Raw genomic sequence first — 18166 nt, forward strand, 5'->3', positions numbered from 1 at the left:
CAGGCGATCCTTCTGCCTCAGCCTTCCAAGTAGCTGGAACTATAGGCACACACCACCACATCTGGCTAATTTTTTGATTTATTGTAGAGACAAGGTCTCATCCAGTTGCCCAGGCTGGTCTCAAACCCCTGAACTCAGGCAACCCTTTCGCCTTGGTCTCTCAAAGTGCTGGGATTACAGGCTTGAGCCACTGTGCCTGGCCTAGGATTTTTTTAAAAACACAGATACACAAAAAGAATATCAGGGTCCCCTTTGGCTCCTTACTCAGAGCCACCATCTTGATGCATGTCTTCCCTTCTGTTTCTCTATTCTTTTTCATCTTAAACAGAGCCAGAAGGTGCAGTATGTCCTGATTTCTAGCCTCCTGTTTATTTCCACACGTTCATTTCACGTATTTACATGTTCATCTTCCAATGCCCAACCTTCAGAGAGATACACCATGAATTTACAGCCAGTCTATTGCACACAACCTGAGGAACAGGCACCAGGTTCCCAGTTTTCCTATGATAAACAACGCTTGATGAACATCCTAGTTTCCAACCTTTCCATCCAAATTGGTGGCTGGGGCCACTCTTTCTACTCCTGGTTCTGGCACAGATACAGAAGGCTGTATCAATGTACACACTGAGTACTCACAAATGCAAGTGGCCTCAGAAAGTGGGGCCTCTTTTGACTTAACTAGTAAGGTTAAGTAAATAATGATGTGGTTGATTGAGAAGGGGAAATTGCAGGCAAGACAAGTGGAATCTCAGTCAAGGCAAGGCATGGTGCAGGGAGACAGGGCCCTAAGCTGTGGAAGACCAGAGAGGCTGAGTATATGGAGGAGGACACATCCCTATTGGCTTGATTGCTGACTGCTCTCCGCTGCCACCTTAGCCCGCCCAGCCCTGTGCTTGCCCGCCCAGGTTCTTCTTTCTACAGGAAGCTCTCCAGTCCTGGGTGGAGTCTGAGCTTGGACTTGAGGCCTGGGAAGGAAGACAAGAGGCCAACCAGCTCACGATCCCCAGCAAGGCGCCACTGAGAAGGGTGGGTAAAGACTTTGGGGAGAGATAACTCTTGGGGCAGGCCTGGTGACCGATAAACCCAGGCTGTACCCTGAGAGCTCGGCACCCTCCCCTCTTTGCCCACACCCTCGGGCTCTGCTCCGCGTACTGCGCCCGGAGCTGCGTCCTTCTCTTCTTCATCTGCCTGGGAGCCCCTTTAGGGCAGGGTCTGGCACCGTCTCGTGAATATGTGCCTCGCAGCGGACGAGGAGGGACCCTACAGTCAGCCCCAGGATCGCGAGAGACCCAGCAGGCTACAGCTCCTACCCCGCCCCTCAACTTCTTGTTCCATGGATCCTCATTCCTCACAGCTCTCCGCTTCTGACTCGCCCCGCCCCGCCTCTCATCCTCAAAGATTCATTGGTCCGCATTCCTCCCAGGCCCCGCTCTTCAAACGCTCAAGCCTCGTCCTGACTTAGGTCCCACCTCCTCCCCTCAGAGGCCCTCCCTAATAGACCTCGCCTCTTCTTGAAGACTTGCTCCTGAATTCCGCTTCCACAGGGCCACCCTCTCTCCTCGGAGATCCCACGGCCTGCCGGTCCTCAGTAAGGGGCCTGGGACTTGGCCCACAGACCCCGCCTTCTGTTTGCTTAGTCCGCCCCTTAAAGACCCTCCGCTATTCTCCCATCCGGGACTTCTCCCTCATAGGCACCGCCCACTCTGGCAATGCTCCTCGCCCATTCGTCGGAGGCCCGGCCCTTCCCAGATTGCCGCTGGGCAGTGGCGGAAATAGGGCGAATGGCCCAGGGTCCGCCCCTCAAAGGCTCACTTCCGGGTGATAGCACGCCCCGCCTCGCTCTGGCAGCACAGAGGTGACTATGGAACGCCAGGTGAGGGCTCGGTCCGCGACCCCCGTGGTATCTGCAGCCAGGGCCGGGCCTGACCCTGGTGTGTCCCCTGCGCAGGTGCTGCTGAACGAGCCCGAGGAGACGGCGGCGCTGTACCGGGTCCTTAGCCGCCAGCCCTCGCTGAGCGCCGCCTGCCTGGGCCCGGATGTCACCACGCAGTACGGGGGCCGTTACCGGACGGTGCACACTGGTGTGTGTATGGAGGGAATTGGTTGGCGACGGGGCTGTGCACTCAAGTGGAGAGGGTAGGGGTTTGGAGGGCTCGCTGATTGTCAGGGCACACGGGTGCGTGGAGGGAGCTGACTGGGCTTGGAGGGTAAAGGCCCACAGGTCTCTGCACACAGGTGTATAGAGTGGGAGCTGTGCTGGGCGTTACTGGATGGTGCCCATGAGTGCATGGGTTGAGGGTGTGAGAGTAGAACTCAGACCTGGGTGCAGGATGTGGGCTGTCTGCCACCACCCCATCCCATACACATACCAGGCTGCCTCAAGATTCCAGGGTGGGTGCTGGGTTAAGAAGAGGTTCTCTCCAAGAGGCTGTCAGCTCAGGTTCCAGAGGACTGGACTTGGGTTGCAGCCAAGTGTTGTCCAGCCTGTACCCAGGGTGTTGGTGTCTGGAGACAGATTGGGGAAGGTGGATCTGGGCCTTTCTGGATGGGGAGCACTGGCCAAGACTAGCCAAGACAAGTTGAGCAGCCTCATACCTCCCTTTACAGAGTGGACCCAGAGGGACCTGGAACGCATGGAGAACATCCGATTCTGCCGCCAGTACCTGGTGTTCCATGACGGGGACTCAGTGGTGTTTGCAGGGCCTGCAGGCAACAGTGTGGAGACCCGGGGGGAGTAAGTTTGAGAGAGGAAGCTTGTGGGCAAGGCCCCAGCCATCTGCAATGCAAGTGTTTTATGAATGCCCACTATGTGCTTAGATGGGTAGGGCCCAGAAGGGAGGCCGGAAGTCAAGGTTCCCGCCCATTGGAGTTTGTCTGCTCTCTGGTGACATGGTCTGATAAGCACTGGAGGCTTGTTCCAAACTTGGCCTGAACCAGACCCCATGGTAGCCCTGGGGAACTGGGGAGAGTAGAATCTCTGCCCCAGGGAGAGAAGGGGCAGGAGAGGCAAGGCCATCTGCCATAGTGGGGCTAGAGGTGCTGCAGAGGCTGGTGTGGGGCCAAAGCCTCAAGAATCTCTTCTACGAGACTGTGGCCAGTAAGCGGGTAAGACAAGGCTATTGTTAGGTGCAAGCAGGTCCTGACCTGCTACCCTATGTCCTCCTCAGACTGTTAAGCAGAGAGTCTCCTTCAGGCACCATGAAAGCTGTGCTGCGCAAGGCTGGAGGCACCAGCCCTGGGGAAGAGAAACAGTTCCTGGAGGTGAGTCTGCATGGGCCCAGGAGGTAGGCAACTGTGAGCTCAGCCCCACAGATTAGGCTCTGCTAGCGGGCAGGGAACCTGACACCCAGATGTCCTCAGGTCTGGGAGAAGAACCGGAAACTCAAGAGCTTCAATCTCACAGCGCTGGAGAAACATGGGCCAGTTTACGAAGATGGTGAGGAATCTAGCTGGTGAACAGGCAAGGGTGAACAGGAGGGGAGGCTATAGCCCTAGGCTCCCCCTGATTGGCCCTCCCTGCACCCAGACTGCTTTGGCTGCCTGTCCTGGTCGCACTCGGAGACACACTTGTTGTATGTGGCAGAGAAGAAGCGCCCCAAGGCTGAATCCTTCTTTCAGACCAAAGCCTTGGACACCAGTGCCAGCGATGATGAGGTGGACAGGCCGAAGAAGCCAGACCAGGCCATCAAGGTGCTCGTGGCTGTGACCAGTCTGTGAAGGCTCTGCAAGGCAGCCCTAGGGCTCAGCGTGCTCCCTTCCCACACTGCACCTGTCAGAACTGGGGAGTTGCTGGCTTCTAGAAAGCAGGGCAGGGTCTTGTAGACAGGCTGGGCATTGAGTATCTTGTGTTCTCAGGGAGATCAGTTTGTGTTTTATGAAGACTGGGGAGAAAACATGGTTTCCAAAAGTACCCCTGTGCTCTGCGTGCTGGATGTCGAGAGCGGCAACATCTCTGTGCTTGAGGGAGTCCCTGAGAATGTGTCCCCTGGACAGGTCAGCAGCAACTCAGCCTATGTCCCTCCTGGGCACCTTGCTTGAGCTACTGCCCCTTGCTCACACCTGCCCTGTGGTCTTGTTTATAGGCATTCTGGGCCCCTGGAGACACGGGTGTGGTGTTTGTGGGCTGGTGGCATGAGCCCTTCCGGCTGGGCATCCGCTTCTGCACCAATCGCAGGTGAGGAAGTAGGGCAGGGCAGGGGGCCCTGCAGCCCAGCTGGCCTTGAAATTGAGTGTCTCTCTGGTAATTCTAGATCAGCCCTGTACTATGTGGACCTCATCGGGGGGGATTGTGGTAAGTGGCTGGTGCTCACCTATGCTTTGCTGACACACATTGGCCATGCCAGCCTATGTGATGCTCACATTTCCATCTGGCCCAGAGCTCCTTTCGGATGACTCCCTGGCTGTCTCTTCTCCCCGGCTGAGCCCAGACCAATGTCGCATTGTCTACCTGCGGTACCCATCTCTAATTCCTCATCATCAGTGTAGCCAGCTGTGCCTGGTGAGCTAGAAGTGGTGGAGGAGGGAAGATGGGCAGCAAGAAAAGGGGATGGTGGATGAGAGCTGAAGGGCCATCATCATCTCCCCATGGGCCCTGCATGGATACCTTTCTGTCCTGGGCGCAGTGTGAATTCTACCTGTCCTTCCAAGGCAAGACCTGGAGGCTGAGAATTCTGGGGCTCTCCACTTTGTATGTAGAGGGCTTTGTGTGCTGGGGCTCACCACTTTGAGAGGATCCTTCATCTCTAAGAATTCCCCTTCCCTTGGTTCTCAACTGCATTTAGCCAGGCTCTGCAAGGGGTCTATAGCTCTCCGCTATATACCCATGCTGGTACATAGCGGAGAGTTACACAGTCCCAGTCCCTGCCGAGGAAGCACTCTAGGCTCCTGGTAAAAGTTGGGGGGCATGCCCATCTGAGGCTCCTCGGGGCATCTGGTCCAGGTTACCAGAAAGGAGGAACATCAGGCTAATCTCAGGTTCTCCCTCCTTCCCCCAAGTCTACTTGAGGCTATCATAGACGGGGACAGGCACAGAGCTCTGGGCCCTGAGGACATTGCCTGTCCCGTGGTGTGCCTGACCATTGTGTTTTTTGCAGTATGACTGGTATACCAAGGTTACCTCCGTGGTGGTGGACGTTGTGCCTCGGCAGATGGGAGGTAAGGGGTGCCTGGCTGGGCAGGTGCAGTAGAGCCTGCAGTTCTGTGTTTTCCCACTATCTGTTCCATCCCTGCCCAGCTCTTCCTTCCTGGTTCCTTCTAAGAGCCTTCCCTCCCTGCCAGGCCATCCCTATACCCAGCCTCCTCAGGGAATGGAGCTGTCACCGTAGTGAACAGTTGTGTTAGGAGTTGGCTAGGTCAGAGTGGCCCATACTGGCTGGGTGTTTAGATGATTTAATTCCCATGCTATAGCTCATAATTAGATTTTTGTTTTTTCAATGGCTGGTTAAATCCATTGCTCCTTCAGAGGTAAGTCTCAGGAAGTACACTAAGTTGGAATGTCACACTTAAGAGGCTCTAGGCCCAAGGGTGCTTTATTATCCCACCCTCAACCCAACTCAGCAACCTTTGTTTAGTCTAAGCGCTTGAGTCAGTGGTGATCTGGGAAGGTGGTTCTTGGCTGAGAGGCTCCTTTCTCATTCTCAGGTGTTGACAGCTCTGCTTGGGATCCTAGACTATCCCAAGGACATGAGGGGTGAGAGCCTCTTATTTTCTCAGGCGACCCAGTCAGTTTCAGGAGTCCAGTGGACAGAGGGTAGCCTCTTTGTCTTCTCTTTGGGTAGCAGGGATACAGCAGCAGGGACCTCGTATGAATCCCAGCTCTGCCCCAAATTAGCTGTGTGTCCTTGGACAGTATCCTCACCTGCCTGAGCTTCCATTTCTTCATCTGTGGAGGGGTGGGTGTCTCTGCTTTCCTTAAAGGATTGTGCATTAAATGAGTGATGATATTAAAGACTAGGACTTATGGCTCTCCCTATGCCAGGTACTGTGCTAAGCCCTTCCGACTGGGCATCCAGATAGACAGATACATGTTATCTTGGTTAAAGTACCTGGTACCTGCCAGGGGACCAATAGAAGCACCTAATAGGAAAGCAAGTGTTTATATTCTGAGCACCCATGATTCTCTCTCTTGAGCTCTGCCTCTCATGCAGCTCCTCATCACCTAGGGTGCCCCACATGTGGGACTGCCATTTTGTCATTAGTTGCAGGAGCCTGACTGGTATCTGAACAGGAATCCACCAACAGTCCAACCTGCCTCATAGTCTTGACCCCCCAATCTCTACTCCTGGATGCAGTCACAGACCTCCCATCTTTGCAGATAACTTCTCTGGGATCTACTGCAGCCTTCTGCCTCTGGGATGCTGGTCAGCTGACAGCCAAAGAGTGATCTTTGACTCAGCTCAGCGCAGCCGGCAGGTAATAAATCCTGACTGTGTTGAGAGGCAGCCCCTGTGCTATGGCCCTGGGCCCCTGGGCCATAGCATGTGCTTGCCTCTGGGTAGAAGGCCCAGCTAGAAGGTCTCACTGGCCCCTTAAAACTCTGTCTGCCCCTGTCCTGAACTCACTTCTCCTTGAGGAGACTGGCTGCCCTGATGCCTTATAACAGTACTCTTAGCCTTTCACTTGAGGCAGAGATACAACCCCTTCCAGGCATTTCCAGCAGGGGACAAAGAGGCTGCCACTGGGCTGGGTCCCTGAACACTCTGTAGGACAGCTGGTGCAGACAGGACTGAGCTTTTCCCCCAGGGATGAGATGAGGGCACCCACAGTATTTGAGGTGCCTTTTGAGTATGATGTCTTTTGGCCCTCATGCTAACTAAAGGGGCTCAAAGGCATTCCTTACCTTACCCAGCACCACTCAGCAAATTGTGATGCTGGGATTTGAACCTAAGCCCTTGTGCTGCTCCCTACTGCACTGAGTAGCCATCGCCATAGCTGTTCACAGCCTAGCCTGGCCCAGGGATCTCCAAGAGAGGTAGGGGAGGGACCCATAGAACTCTTGGATGTGATGCCACATGTGGCCTCCCCTCTGCTTCAGGACCTGTTTGCTGTGGACACCCAGGTGGGCAGTGTGACCTCCCTCACAGCTGGTGAGCAGATCTTCGGGAATGGGGGTGAGGGCAGGACTAATGAGCAAGCCAGCCAGGTCAGGGGTGAGGCTGGAGCTCGAGCATCTGGGGCAGTGGTGGCAGCCCCTGTGATCAACCCCTAGGAGCCCTGGGGCATAGTGTGTGCATGCCTCTGGATACAAAGCCCAGCTCCAAGGTCTCACTCGCCCCTTAAGACCCTTCCTGCCCCTGTCCTGGACTCACTTCTCCTTGAGAATGGCTGCCCTGGTGCTCCACAACAGTATTCTTAGCCTGCCAATGCAAGACCCTTACTCAACCACAGACTAGCTGAGTGCCCTGCTCCCCTGCCCTTTAGCACTCAACTCTGTTCCATGTGTCCTGGCTCAGCCCTAGCATGGCCCCCACCCCTGCTCCTAAAACCCACAAAACTCTCTTCCCTCTCCCTAAACTTTGGGTGCTCTATCTCAGGCAGAGGCAGCTCTGCCACCTCAGGGCCCAGGAGAAGCCCAATGTTGGCTTCCCCATACTTAGGCCTGGCGATTCTGCCCTGAAGTGTCTTTTGAATCCTCTACTTGCCCTGACTATATCTGCTTTTCCACAAAGCTATCAAAGTATTGTTCCAAAGCCACACCACATTGTACAATTCCTGCTTAAGAATCTGCTTGGATCCTACTGCCAGAATCAGCACATTCCCCAGCCCCCACCCAACTCCCTGGGCCCAGCTGCCACCCCTGTACCCTGTAGGCATCAAGGGATAGGTGGAGGAGCCTTGGTGATCTGGTGTGTCCCCAAGTCTGACAGTTCCAGGGCTATCAGACAAGGGACTGAGTAGGAGGTCACCCAGGGCCATGTGCACTTGGGTGTTTGTGAAAGGTGTTTCTTAAGGTAGAAGGGGCACCTTTCCATAGAGCCTCCAGTCTTGGACTCTGCAGAAAACAGGTGGGAAAGGTGGTGGCCCGCCAGGCACTTAGTGGCATCTGCCTTCTCCAGGGGGGTCAGGTGGGAGCTGGAAGCTGCTCACAATTGACCAGGACCTCATGGTGGCACAGTTCTCCACACCCAGCCTACCTCCCAGCCTGGTAAGTATTGGAAAGTCCTAGGCCAGGAGGTAGGGGTTCTAGGCTTCTAGGCAGGCAGAGCTCCCCAGGTCAGGGAACTGGCCCCAGAGTCTGACTGTAGCTGATCAGTATATTGAGAGGCCAAGACACAGGCCCGGCCCAGCATAGTCCATGAGGGTCTGGCACTCATCAGAATGCTATTGAGCTAGGGTCTGCTCTGTACAGAACAGGGTAGCTGGGGAAGTTCCTAGTCCTCTAGTATTACAGAGCACAGGGAGACAGCAGAACCTATGAACTGAGGAGGGAGGGGTGTGTGTGTGTGTTCAAGTTCATATGTGACTATGAGTACCTTGGTATATAACAGCTCAAAACAGGAAGCCTCTGGAGGTGGGTAGAGGGCCCATCATAGTGAGAGCTGCCTACCTCCCACTCTGGGCAGAAGTAGAAGGGCAGGTAGAAAGCCAGGCCACCTGTGACACCTTCCTTCCCCTTGGCAGAAAGTTGGGTTCCTGCCTCCTGTAGGGAAGGAGCAGTCTGTGTTGTGGGTATCCCTGGAGGAGGCTGAGCCCATTCCTGACATCCACTGGGGCATCTGGGTACTACAGCCGCCCCCAGAGCAAGAGAATGTGCAGTATGGTGAGCGGGGCCGGGCAGAGGGACACCTCCAAGTTCCCCAGCATGCAGCATCTGCAGTGACTTTTCCTGCCTCCTGTCTCTCACACCGTGGGGTTTCCATCTTGTGGATGGTCATGGGGAGTAGCATCCAGGCATGAGTGCCTGCTCTGGGTATCAGAACTGGGCACCATTAGGCCAAATCTTCTATGGTGGAAAGACCAAGACCCAAAGAAAATAGGCCTTATACAAGGCCCTGGTGACCATACCTCATCCAGAATGTTGTCCCTGCAAAGTATAGCTCCCTGACTGGGGCAGAAAGAGCATGAGCCTCTAGGGTCCATGTGTCGTGGTGTGGGCTGCCTTGGCCAGGTCTCTTTTCCTGAGGTCAGCCCCAGACCTGCAGCTATAGATGAGGCTTTGGCTGGGGGAGCCCCTGGTAGTAGCACTGGCCCTGCTGACCACTGCCCTCTCCCTCCAGCTGGCCTTGACTTTGAAGCAATTCTTATGCAGCCCAGCAACCCTCCAGATAAGACCCAGGTGCCCATGGTGGTCATGCCCCATGGTAGGTATCTGCCCTTATCTTCCCACCCTCACTCCTAGCTGGCCCTTCACCTTGTGTTCTCTGGTTGCAGGAGGACCCCATTCATCCTTTGTCACTGCCTGGATGCTGTTCCCTGCCATGCTTTGCAAGATGGGCTTTGCGGTACTACTAGGTGAGTAAGCCAGGGACCTGTAGCTGTTAGGGCTGTGGTGAAATGAGGGGGTGGGCTTGGTTTGTACAAACACCATGGGTATCACTGTGATCACTGGCTATTCTGTAGCCAGACCTAGTAACCACTTCCAGGAACAGCTATGGTCCAGCCTTTGCTCCATGGCATGGTGATAATAGATTATCTTGGAACTTCCATGGAAAGTGTGCTTTGGTCACTAGGCAACCTCAAATCTCTTGGCCCCTTTCCTTGACAGTCTATGGTGCAGTTGGTCATAGGGTCCGCTTCAGAGATGTGTGAAAGGATATTCAGGGGGCTATGAATGTTGCCTGAATATCTATCTGGTCCCTTCCTTCCTTCAGTGAACTATCGTGGCTCCACAGGCTTTGGCCAGGACAGCATCCTCTCCCTCCCAGGCAATGTAGGCCACCAGGATGTGAAAGACGTCCAGGTAGCAGGGGGCTAGGGCTTCTGGACAGAATAGAGGGTGGGCTGTCAGGGCTGTGGCTCCATTCAGCTGGGCAAGCAGCTGGCTGCAGCATGTTCTGCCCCATCCTATAGTTAGCAGTGGAGCGGGTGCTCAAGAAGGAGCACTTTGATGCAAGCCGCGTGGCACTTATGGGTGGTTCCCATGGTGGCTTCCTCTCCTGCCATCTGATTGGTCAGTATCCAGAGACTTACAGTGCCTGCGTAGCCCGGAACCCCGTGATCAACATCGCCACCATGTTGGGCTCCACTGACATCCCTGACTGGTGAGTGTGCACCACAGGTGCCTGCCCTTCTCCCCTCCACCCCATATTCCCTTGGAGCTCCTGCAGGCCCCAGAATGCCTGCGGCTGCATCAGCTTGGTCTTTTGCAGGTGTGTGGTGGAGGCTGGCTTCCCTTACAGCAGTGACTACCTGCCAGACCTCAGTGTGTGGGCTGAGATGCTGGATAAGTCACCCATCAAATACATCCCTCAGGTAAGCAGCTCTCCTCCTTGCCCTGTGTGCCACTCATCTGTCCAGAACCAGGGACCAGCTCACCATGGCTCCACACCCCTCTGCATACACCCAGGTGAAGACACCACTGTTACTGATGTTGGGCCAGGAGGACCGGCGTGTGCCCTTCAAGCAGGGCATGGAGTATTACCGTGCCCTCAAGGCTCGAAACGTGCCTATTCGGTGAGTGTATCAGGATGGCCCTGGCAGCTGGTGGGCAGGTGAGCAGGGGAGGACCCTTCAACCTTAAACGTTGCTGCCCAATCCCTACAGCCTCCTGCTCTATCCCAAAAGCACCCACGCACTATCAGAGGTGGAAGTGGAGTCAGACAGCTTCATGAACACTGTGCTCTGGCTACGCACGCACTTGGGCAACTGAAGCCCTGCCATCCTGTGTGGGCTGATCAGCCCATACCACACTTCGCTCTTGGGGAGCTCCAGGGTCTGGCAGAACAGCGAGAGGCTTTCTGGGATCTGGACTTCATGAGTGGGTGGGCAGAGAAATGTGGGCTATATAGTTATAATAAATTAGGACACAGAACCTGGTTCCTGCTGGTACTTTGTACCAAGCCATCCCTAACCCCAGCTCCCACCCTGGGGTTCAGAGACCCTAGGTCCTGAGTATGATAGCCACAAGGGTTTCATTGTGTCCAGCATGAGACGGGAGAGACTCAGCCACTGCCTATGCTGGCACCTGGGACTCTACACCAAGCTGGCTCTCTCTGCTGCAGTCCCTTCTATTAGAAACTGCCCTGAACCACCCTTCCCCTCCCAAGCATATGTCTCGGAAACTAGTATGGTCCTGCCCTTCCCCAATACCCACAGGCAAAGGCAGTTCCAGGTCAGAATACCCAAACCAGGGTGTTCTGTGTTCATTCCACCCAGGCCATAGCAAGGAGTTGCCAACTCACTTCCTGAAAGCAGAGGCTAAGAAGCACTCTGCACAGATGTAAAGAGGAAAAATGGCTTTATGTCTGATAGGAAGTTTCATCCTCCCCAAGGCAAATGGGGTCAAAGCCATGCCTAACCCAGTCTCATGACCTTGTGAATCCAGTCCACAAACACAGAGACACGCATGAAGATAGCTGGCCAGCGGGGCCTTGCACACACTCGGTTGGGGATTATAATTCCCTCCAGGACCCAGCAGTCATGGGTAAAGCAGGCAAGCGGGCCCCCGTAGTCACCCTGGCAGGTGGAAGAACTGATGAGGACCCTGGGCCACAGCAATGACTAGTCCCCTCCGTGATGTAGTAGTACATTTCCAGCCCCCATACCCTCCCTGGGCTGGCGCAAGGGCCCTGCCACTGACCTCACAGGCCCCCACCGGGGCCAAGAGTCCCTCAGTACACATCTCACTCTCCCGTACACGTCCTCGGTGCTTGACATTACACTTCTGGTTGGAGATGACGTTCAGCGAGGCCACATTTAGGACTGTGTCATTACCTGTACCTACAGTGAAGGGGATGGAGAGAAGGAACAGGCCCTGGAACAGGATCCAGGACTGGGCCTCCTGTCCTGGAGCAGTCCATGCCCATGCACTGTGCTCTTACCTTTGGTCTCACCCCAGCCTGCGATCTCACACTTGGTCCCTGGAGGTACCACATACCGCTTAGGGGGTAGGCAGATCAGGGCCACTCGCTGATTCAGGATCACAGCTCTTTAGCAGGAATTAGAGTACTCAGGGCCCAGGGTCACAATGTCTAGCCCACCTCACATCCTCTCTGCTTGTTCACATACCTTTCCAGCTTGAGCAGGACAAGCTGGGAGTCTGAGGGCCCACATACCATCTTGGCCACTGGGACCCGCTGTAGGCCTGGCTCTCCAGGTTGTGGGTTCTGGAAGAGGGTGCCCAACCACACCTCATAGCCCGTGAGAGGTATGTGGCTGGAAGAGAAGCTCTGCTAGATCATCCATGACTCCCACTCTGCTGCCCCAAGGCTCATTTGTTGGCTTGCCTCGGGGAGATGGCTGGAGGAAGGTTGAAAGCAAGGACTGGGTCAAACAAGGGAGGCTCACCAGGAGGAGAAGCATTGTCGGGCAGTCAGTACCCATTGTTCCTTCACTAGGGACGCCCCGCAGAAGTGTTGGCCCTGCCTGGAGCAGTAAGGATTAAGAGAGGGAACAGTGAGTCCTGGGACATATGCTGGACCTGCCATCTTCTGGCTAGGACCTCTGGGGCCATAGACAGATTCCCACTCCCCCTAGTCTCCCACCCCTACATAGTCACAAAGGACATATCCTCAGCTCCTCTAGGGGAGACAAACAGTTGTGCCTCACCGGTTGCGGAGACTGACTGTCCAGGGTGAGTTGCTGGGCTGGCCTCCCACCACACGCAGCATGGAGCGATGCTGGTCCAGCAGATCCACTCTCTTGCCACACTTCTCAAACAGTACCTGGTCTAGGGAATGGGGCAGGCCAAATGAAACCCCGACTTGATGGAGGTGGGGGGCAAAAGGGCCCCATTTCACAAATGGCCCAAGTTCAAACCTGGGGGGTCCAGGATGGATGGAGGCTGGTCACCATCTGAAAGACCAAGTTACTTGGGTTAAGGGAGCCAGCCTTTGACGGTAGGGGCTGAAGCGAGATCATGGGGGAGTGTCACCAGCGCTCACCACAGCGTCGCAGGGCGCAATAGTCGAATGGGGTCCCTGGGTCTGTAGTGTAGCACCAGGGCCCATGGCTATCCCTGTCCGGGTTCCGGCAGAAGTTCTCCTCCAGTTGGGCGTGCGGGACCGAGGTGGGTGTGAACCTAGGCGGGAGGGGGAACAAAATCAAAGGAGGTCAGGCTCTGGTGGGAGACGCCAAAGCATGCCGCCCGAAGCGGGGGTTGGGTAGCAGGCGCGCCAAGGGACTCACTGCGGCTTGTGCGGAGCCTCTGCGGACCAGCGCTGGCACTGGACGCCCTTGCGAGTTTTGCTGACCGTGCCACGGTACCGCTCCCCCGTGCCATGGTAGCAGTCTGCGGCGAGCAAGGGTGGCTGTCAGCCCCAGTCCTCGCCTCGGCCCTCCGGTTCCGCGCCTCCAGCCCCGGATCTTTTGCCCCATGCTCGACCCTCACCCTCGGGCCGCACATCGTCTGCGCAACGCCGGATCTGGTAGCAGAAGGCCACGCGCATGCCGGGCCGCGATGTGAAGCACCAGGGCGCCTCCGAGCCGTCGGGGTTTCGGCAGAAGTTCTCCCGAAGGTCCCTGAGCGGGCGCTCCACTCAGTCCTAGTGGGTTCCACCTAGCCCGCCTCCGATGTGGCCAGAAATCCAGCTCCGCCCCAAGCCCCGTCTTCCTTCAGTCCATCGCTGGGACTACCCTCCTCCAGTCCCACCCGCAGGTGTACGTCCCCAGCGCCTACCCACCACCTTACTTGCACGCGTATTTCTCGGGCGCAAAGCGATGCTGATGTGGGCTCTGTGCGTCCCAACGCTGGCAGGGTACGCCCGCGGCGGTGGTATTGGCTGTGCCACGGTAGCCCTCGCCCTTCCCGCGGAAGCAGCTGACAGTCGTGGCCTCTTGGCGGGGCTGTGTCTCGGACCCTAGGATGGTCCGGGGCAGGTCAGGCCCTGAGCTGGAGCTGAGATCCCACTGGGGTAGAGATTAGGCCAGCCTTTCGCAGGTTTACGGTACTCCGCCGGATGAGCTCTCCGCCCACTGCCAGGTCACGCCCTATCCCACGAGCCTCTCCAGCCAAGCCACACGCCCCTCCCCCGCGTTTCCAGGGTGCCCTCTTAGGCCTTGTCCCCGCGGCCTACCGCAGCGGGGAAGGTCGCAGAACTCTCGCTCGAGTTGCGGGTCCGTGGTGTAGCACCAGGGTCGCTCGGAGCCATCAGGATTCCGGCAATAGTTGTCGTCCAGACCTTTGTCGAGGAACCTGAAAGCGGTAACGAGATGTGAACAAGGCCCTGGGACTCAGGCACGTCTAGCCCCGCCCAGTTGCTTACGTAAGCCCCGCCCCTGGAGTCCTGGACCCTCCCCCGCACCCCCCTTCCCCCGCTAGCCCTACTCCAGGGCGCCGATCCAGCCTGCTCGTACATGCCGGGCTCGAAGGGGTGCTGGTGCGGGCGCTGCAGGTCCCAGCGCTGGCACTCGCGTCCAGACTCAGTGCGGTCTACCGCGCCCCGGTAATCTTCGCCATTGCACCAGACACAAGCCGCTGGAGACAAAGGGCCAGTGCGTTCGTGGACGGGCCTAGGCCTGTCCCTCCCTCCCAGGGAGCCGGCGCCCCGTACCTTCTCTGCAGGACTTAATGCCGCAGCTCTGGAAGCGCACGGCGTGGTCTGTCGTGTAGCACCAAGGACCTCTGGGGTCCGCGTCAGGGTTTCGGCAGAAGTTCTCTTCCAGGCCATTCCGGAGCGTGGGAGTGTACCTGAGGCAGAGAGCGTCTCTATAGTGTGTGCTGGTGGAGGGCTCCGGGCAGCAACGGAGGGGAGGTATCAGTCTCACTTGTGGTCATTGGGAAACCTGTGGCTCCAACTCTGGCAGGGCAGGCCACTCGCGGTCGTGGCTACCGTGCCCCGATACCCGACCCCATTGTCCGTGATGCAGGTCCGAACATAGTCTGAGAGCAAGAGAAAGATCAACGCAGGCTGAAGTCCCAGGTCTCCTATTCCCTACCCTGTCTCTTTCCGCAGCCACTCACCTTTCTTCTGGAAGAGGTCACAGCGCCCAGAACGCTGCAGCCGAGTGTGGGGCGAGTGCTGTGTCCATGGCAGCAGTTGGCAACCATGGCTGCTCACGTTGTAGTGGAAGGCTCTGAGGAGTAGAAGAGACAGGGTAACCCCACAGCCCAGGTTCCCAAATCCCCATCTTACTTAGGCCTGGTGGCCACTCACCGGCAGTCCAGTAAAGGCCCACAGCGACCAGCACACTCCTCAGCATCTGCCACATCCTCCTGCCAAGGCCCAGGCACTACTGCATGTAGTTGATGCTGTAGCTCTGTGCCCCGGAGCACTTGGAAGTCGTTCAATGGCGAGCGCTGCCCTGCAGAGTGGGCACAGGGCAGGTGGGCATGCATGTCAGTACACATATATTGTTATGTCTACTCTTTGTTCATTCAGGGCATCAAACTACAAGGCCTTTGGAATGGGCCCTGTGTGCAGTTTCAAGGCACAGTCCAATCCCACTACATAGTTACTTGAAAAAAAATTTCCAAACCAGGGGCGGTGGCTCACGCCTGTAATCCCAGCACTTTGGGATGCAGAGACGAGAGGAATGCCTGAGCTCAGGGATTTGAGCTCAGGTTTGAGACCAGCCTGGGCAACATGGCAAGACCTCATCTCTACAATAAATCAAAAAATTAGCTGAGCATGGTGTTGCACGCCTGTGGTTCCAGCTACTTGGAAGGCTAAGGCGGAAGGATCACCTAAGCCCAGCAGGTCAAGACTGTGGTGGCTGTGAGTGTGCCACTGTGACAGAGTGAGACTCCAACTAAAAAAAAACAAAAAGAAAGAAAACTTCTCTGGGGAAGCAGGCTCAGGCAAGGTGGTTATCACAAATGCCTCTGTTTAGTGGAACAGGCACTGGGCTCAGCTCGAACACACTCCATGACAGCAGTGGGGGATGGTGCTTGCCACATGGAGAACTTGCCTCATTTCATCTCTCAAATGAGAATACTAAGGCTCAGAGCCACCCACTACCCAGACAGGGACCCGGCCTAGGCATTGACTCCAAGTCTGAGCTCTCGCTTGCACAAAAGCATATACTAGGTTTGAGAGGTAGATCAGGTTCAGGAGGGGTCACTGCCTGCTGTGTGTATGCATCAGTGTGGTCCCAACACTGCTTCAGGGCTACATAGACACATACTAATGGAGCCTAAGTGGGCAATGTGAATAAGTATTCCCAGGGCTTTCCAGCTCTGCTCAGGAGGTCAAGGTCACTGTGGCATGCCTGCCAGGACAGTGAGCTCCTGGATCTCTCATTTTGCTTCCATCCTAGAATAGTAGGATGGGACCAACCCCCTCCTGAAGGCAGATGGAAATCAGGGCAGGAGACACTCACCAGGGACCCCTGAGCACTGCATCATAAGCAGCAGGAGTGGGAGCCACCCCATCTTCCTGGCTGGAGACTGCACTGTGACCCACCACAGCCCTATCCGGGAAGTTATGAAATCTGTCCCAACGGGATTGGGTGGCTCTGGCTGCACACCTCCCCTCCCGGCTTTCTGACCTGAGACCCGGTGGCAAGAGCTGTGTGAGGCCAGGCCTCAGACCCAGTAGGTCAGGTGCAAGGGCTCTTACTTTGGTACAGCTAGAGAGGGGCCTCCCTACTTAGTGAGCAGGTGCTAGCAGGGGTCCTTGAGGTGACCTGGGGTGCCTCTGCAGCCTAATTTGCCCACTGGCATTGTGAAAGTGGGAGCTGCCTGAATCCTAGATTCCAGGTCTTGGGTGGTAACATTAAAATTTTCTGAGCTTCGGTTTCCCCCTGTGAATTGGGGAACACCATCTGCCCCAGCTCCAACACTGCACCCCCCTTCCTTGCTGCCTTATCGGGGTCCCCAGCTGTGTCAACAAATCAGCCCAGCCTCGGCAGCAGAGCCAGAAGTGACATCTCAGGGAAGGTGAGTGAAGCTGCCCGTTGGGCCTAAATAGGTGTGGGGTGACAGGTAGTGGGGACCCTGGCAGGCGCAGCCTTTCAGACATCCTAGGGGACATCTGGGCTGGGCATCCAAGTATGGGTAGGAGTTGACACAGGTGGTCTAGGGATCCCAGCTAGCACATCGCATTCCGCCGCGGCTGGGTTCAGGAGTCCCTAGGGCAGGCGGAGATGGACTCAGTTGGGCCTTCTGGAAAAGCTGAGCCCGGGAACAACCTGGCCGGTGGCCGCGAAGGGGGTCCACTAGCCGAGGCTAGGCGCGGGGTAGTGCGCCTGCGCGGCTGGAAGCGCGGCGCGCGAGCGGGCACGCGATTTGGCCCTGGACAGACGCCGTAGCCGAGAGGCTGGGCGGATGTTGTGAGCCGGGTCGCTGCGGCCGAGGCCGGGGGTGAGTGAGGGGCGACCGGGCTCTGAGCGGGGCGTGTCCTTGCGGCTCGACTCGCGGCCCCTGCCGGTACCGTGTGAAAGCGCCTGAGGCTGGGATCGTGGCCTGTGGTGCGAGACTCCAAGCGGGAGCTGGCCTGGCAGGTCCTCTGGAGCCTGGGGCCAGGAGGGGGCGACTTGGGGGAGCCATGCCCTGCCCTCGGCGTCCTTGGACTCACAAACGAGCAGGTTCGGTTCCGAACCCAAATCCCTCGGCGAAGCTGTACAGTATTGCCATGACAGAGAGTCCCGGGCAGGGGCAGTGTCTGGGTCCACCTCTCACCTGGGTTCTCAGCACCTGACACCCGAAGTGGGTGTCCAGAAGGACTGCTGATCAAAGGGATGACTGCGTCTAATCAGTGCAGCTGCTCTGGTGTGAGGGGGGCACGGATCATGGACGCCCACTAAGGGCCCGAGGTGGGTGGCAGGGCGGGAGAACCACCTTCCTTAGGGACAGGCGTGGTGCGGATGGGCAAGGGTTTGTGGTGGGAGTGGAGAACCTGTTTGGGACGATAAGCGATTGGGCTGTAGAGAAGGGAGTGCTGGCTAAGGCAGTGGCGGAGAGCCAAGGTCTAGACCAGAATGTCTAATAGAACTTTCTGTGATGATGAAATGTTCTACATCTGTGTTGCCCAGTACAGTAACCACTAACCACATGTGGCCACTGAACCCTTGAAATGTGGCTAAAGTAATTGAGAAATCGAATTGTTAATTTTTTAAAACTTCAAGTGAA

General features: G+C 56.6%; 3 protein-coding genes across 8 annotated transcripts in view; 2 read left to right on the forward strand and 1 right to left on the reverse strand.

Moving 5' to 3' along the window:
* The first annotated feature begins 1703 nt into the window (after nt 1-1703).
* Nucleotides 1704-10969, forward strand: APEH (acylaminoacyl-peptide hydrolase). Of its 3 annotated transcripts, none has more exons than XM_021715089.1 (22): nt 1704-1873; nt 1949-2081; nt 2608-2734; nt 3168-3261; nt 3361-3436; nt 3527-3690; nt 3856-3993; nt 4083-4174; nt 4251-4291; nt 4377-4498; nt 5094-5154; nt 6314-6411; nt 7034-7085; nt 8055-8143; nt 8620-8758; nt 9216-9299; nt 9370-9450; nt 9810-9898; nt 10009-10199; nt 10293-10410; nt 10505-10611; nt 10702-10969. In XM_021715089.1, exons 1-22 carry the CDS (start codon nt 1862-1864, stop codon nt 10805-10807), a joined length of 2214 nt encoding a protein of 737 aa, XP_021570764.1. In that variant the 5' UTR covers nt 1704-1861; the 3' UTR covers nt 10808-10969. The 3 variants fall into 3 exon arrangements, with proteins under 3 accessions (XP_021570764.1, XP_021570765.1, XP_021570763.1); XM_021715090.1 differs by having other exon boundaries at nt 10308-10410; XM_021715088.1 differs by having other exon boundaries at nt 1850-2081; nt 10308-10410.
* Nucleotides 10970-11371: 402 nt separating this feature from the next.
* Nucleotides 11372-16598, reverse strand: MST1 (macrophage stimulating 1). Its single transcript, XM_008063172.2, has 18 exons — nt 16417-16598; nt 15252-15399; nt 15059-15171; nt 14863-14977; nt 14649-14785; nt 14452-14572; nt 14172-14290; nt 13787-13955; nt 13487-13617; nt 13285-13387; nt 13041-13177; nt 12916-12951; nt 12706-12826; nt 12445-12522; nt 12166-12312; nt 11979-12085; nt 11738-11877; nt 11372-11613 (listed from the first exon to the last, which is right to left on the reverse strand). Exons 1-18 carry the CDS (start codon nt 16466-16468, stop codon nt 11452-11454), a joined length of 2136 nt encoding a protein of 711 aa, XP_008061363.1. The 5' UTR covers nt 16469-16598; the 3' UTR covers nt 11372-11451.
* A 692-nt stretch (nt 16599-17290) lies between these two features.
* RNF123 (ring finger protein 123) overlaps nt 17291-18166 on the forward strand; it is a 29551-nt gene continuing 28675 nt past the window's right edge. For 2 of the 4 annotated variants that reach the window (XM_021715084.1, XM_021715086.1), the window contains exon 1: nt 17310-17398. The gene's annotated coding sequence lies outside the window, so the exon portion shown is untranslated. Of the gene's footprint in view, nt 17399-18166 lie in introns of all 4 variants that reach the window. The other 2 variants (XM_008063169.2, XM_021715085.1) reach the window with 2 other exon arrangements.

The sequence above is a fragment of the Carlito syrichta genome, unplaced genomic scaffold (assembly GCF_000164805.1).
Source record: "Carlito syrichta isolate Samal-C Ts95f unplaced genomic scaffold, Tarsius_syrichta-2.0.1 Scaffold306628, whole genome shotgun sequence".
In the NCBI taxonomy this organism is placed as follows: domain Eukaryota; kingdom Metazoa; phylum Chordata; class Mammalia; order Primates; family Tarsiidae; genus Carlito; species Carlito syrichta.

Bases quoted from the DNA above. Each gene is read 5' to 3' on its own strand.
- APEH (XM_021715088.1), top strand. From the start codon at position 1,862: ATGGAACGCCAGGTGAGGGCTCGGTCCGCGACCCCCGTGGTATCTGCA. The intron at 6,412-7,033 runs GTAATAAATCCT...CCTCTGCTTCAG, and splicing joins CAGCTCAGCGCAGCCGGCAG to GACCTGTTTGCTGTGGACAC. The intron at 9,451-9,809 runs GTGAGTAAGCCA...TCCTTCCTTCAG, and splicing joins GGGCTTTGCGGTACTACTAG to TGAACTATCGTGGCTCCACA.
- MST1 (XM_008063172.2), bottom strand. From the start codon at position 16,468: ATGGGGTGGCTCCCACTCCTGCTGCTTATGATGCAGTGCTCAGGGGTC. The intron at 14,573-14,648 runs GTACGGGGCGCC...CTTTGTCTCCAG, and splicing joins CATTAAGTCCTGCAGAGAAG to CGGCTTGTGTCTGGTGCAAT. The intron at 11,614-11,737 runs GTCAGTGGCAGG...TCCACCTGCCAG, and splicing joins CCCCGGTGGGGGCCTGTGAG to GGTGACTACGGGGGCCCGCT.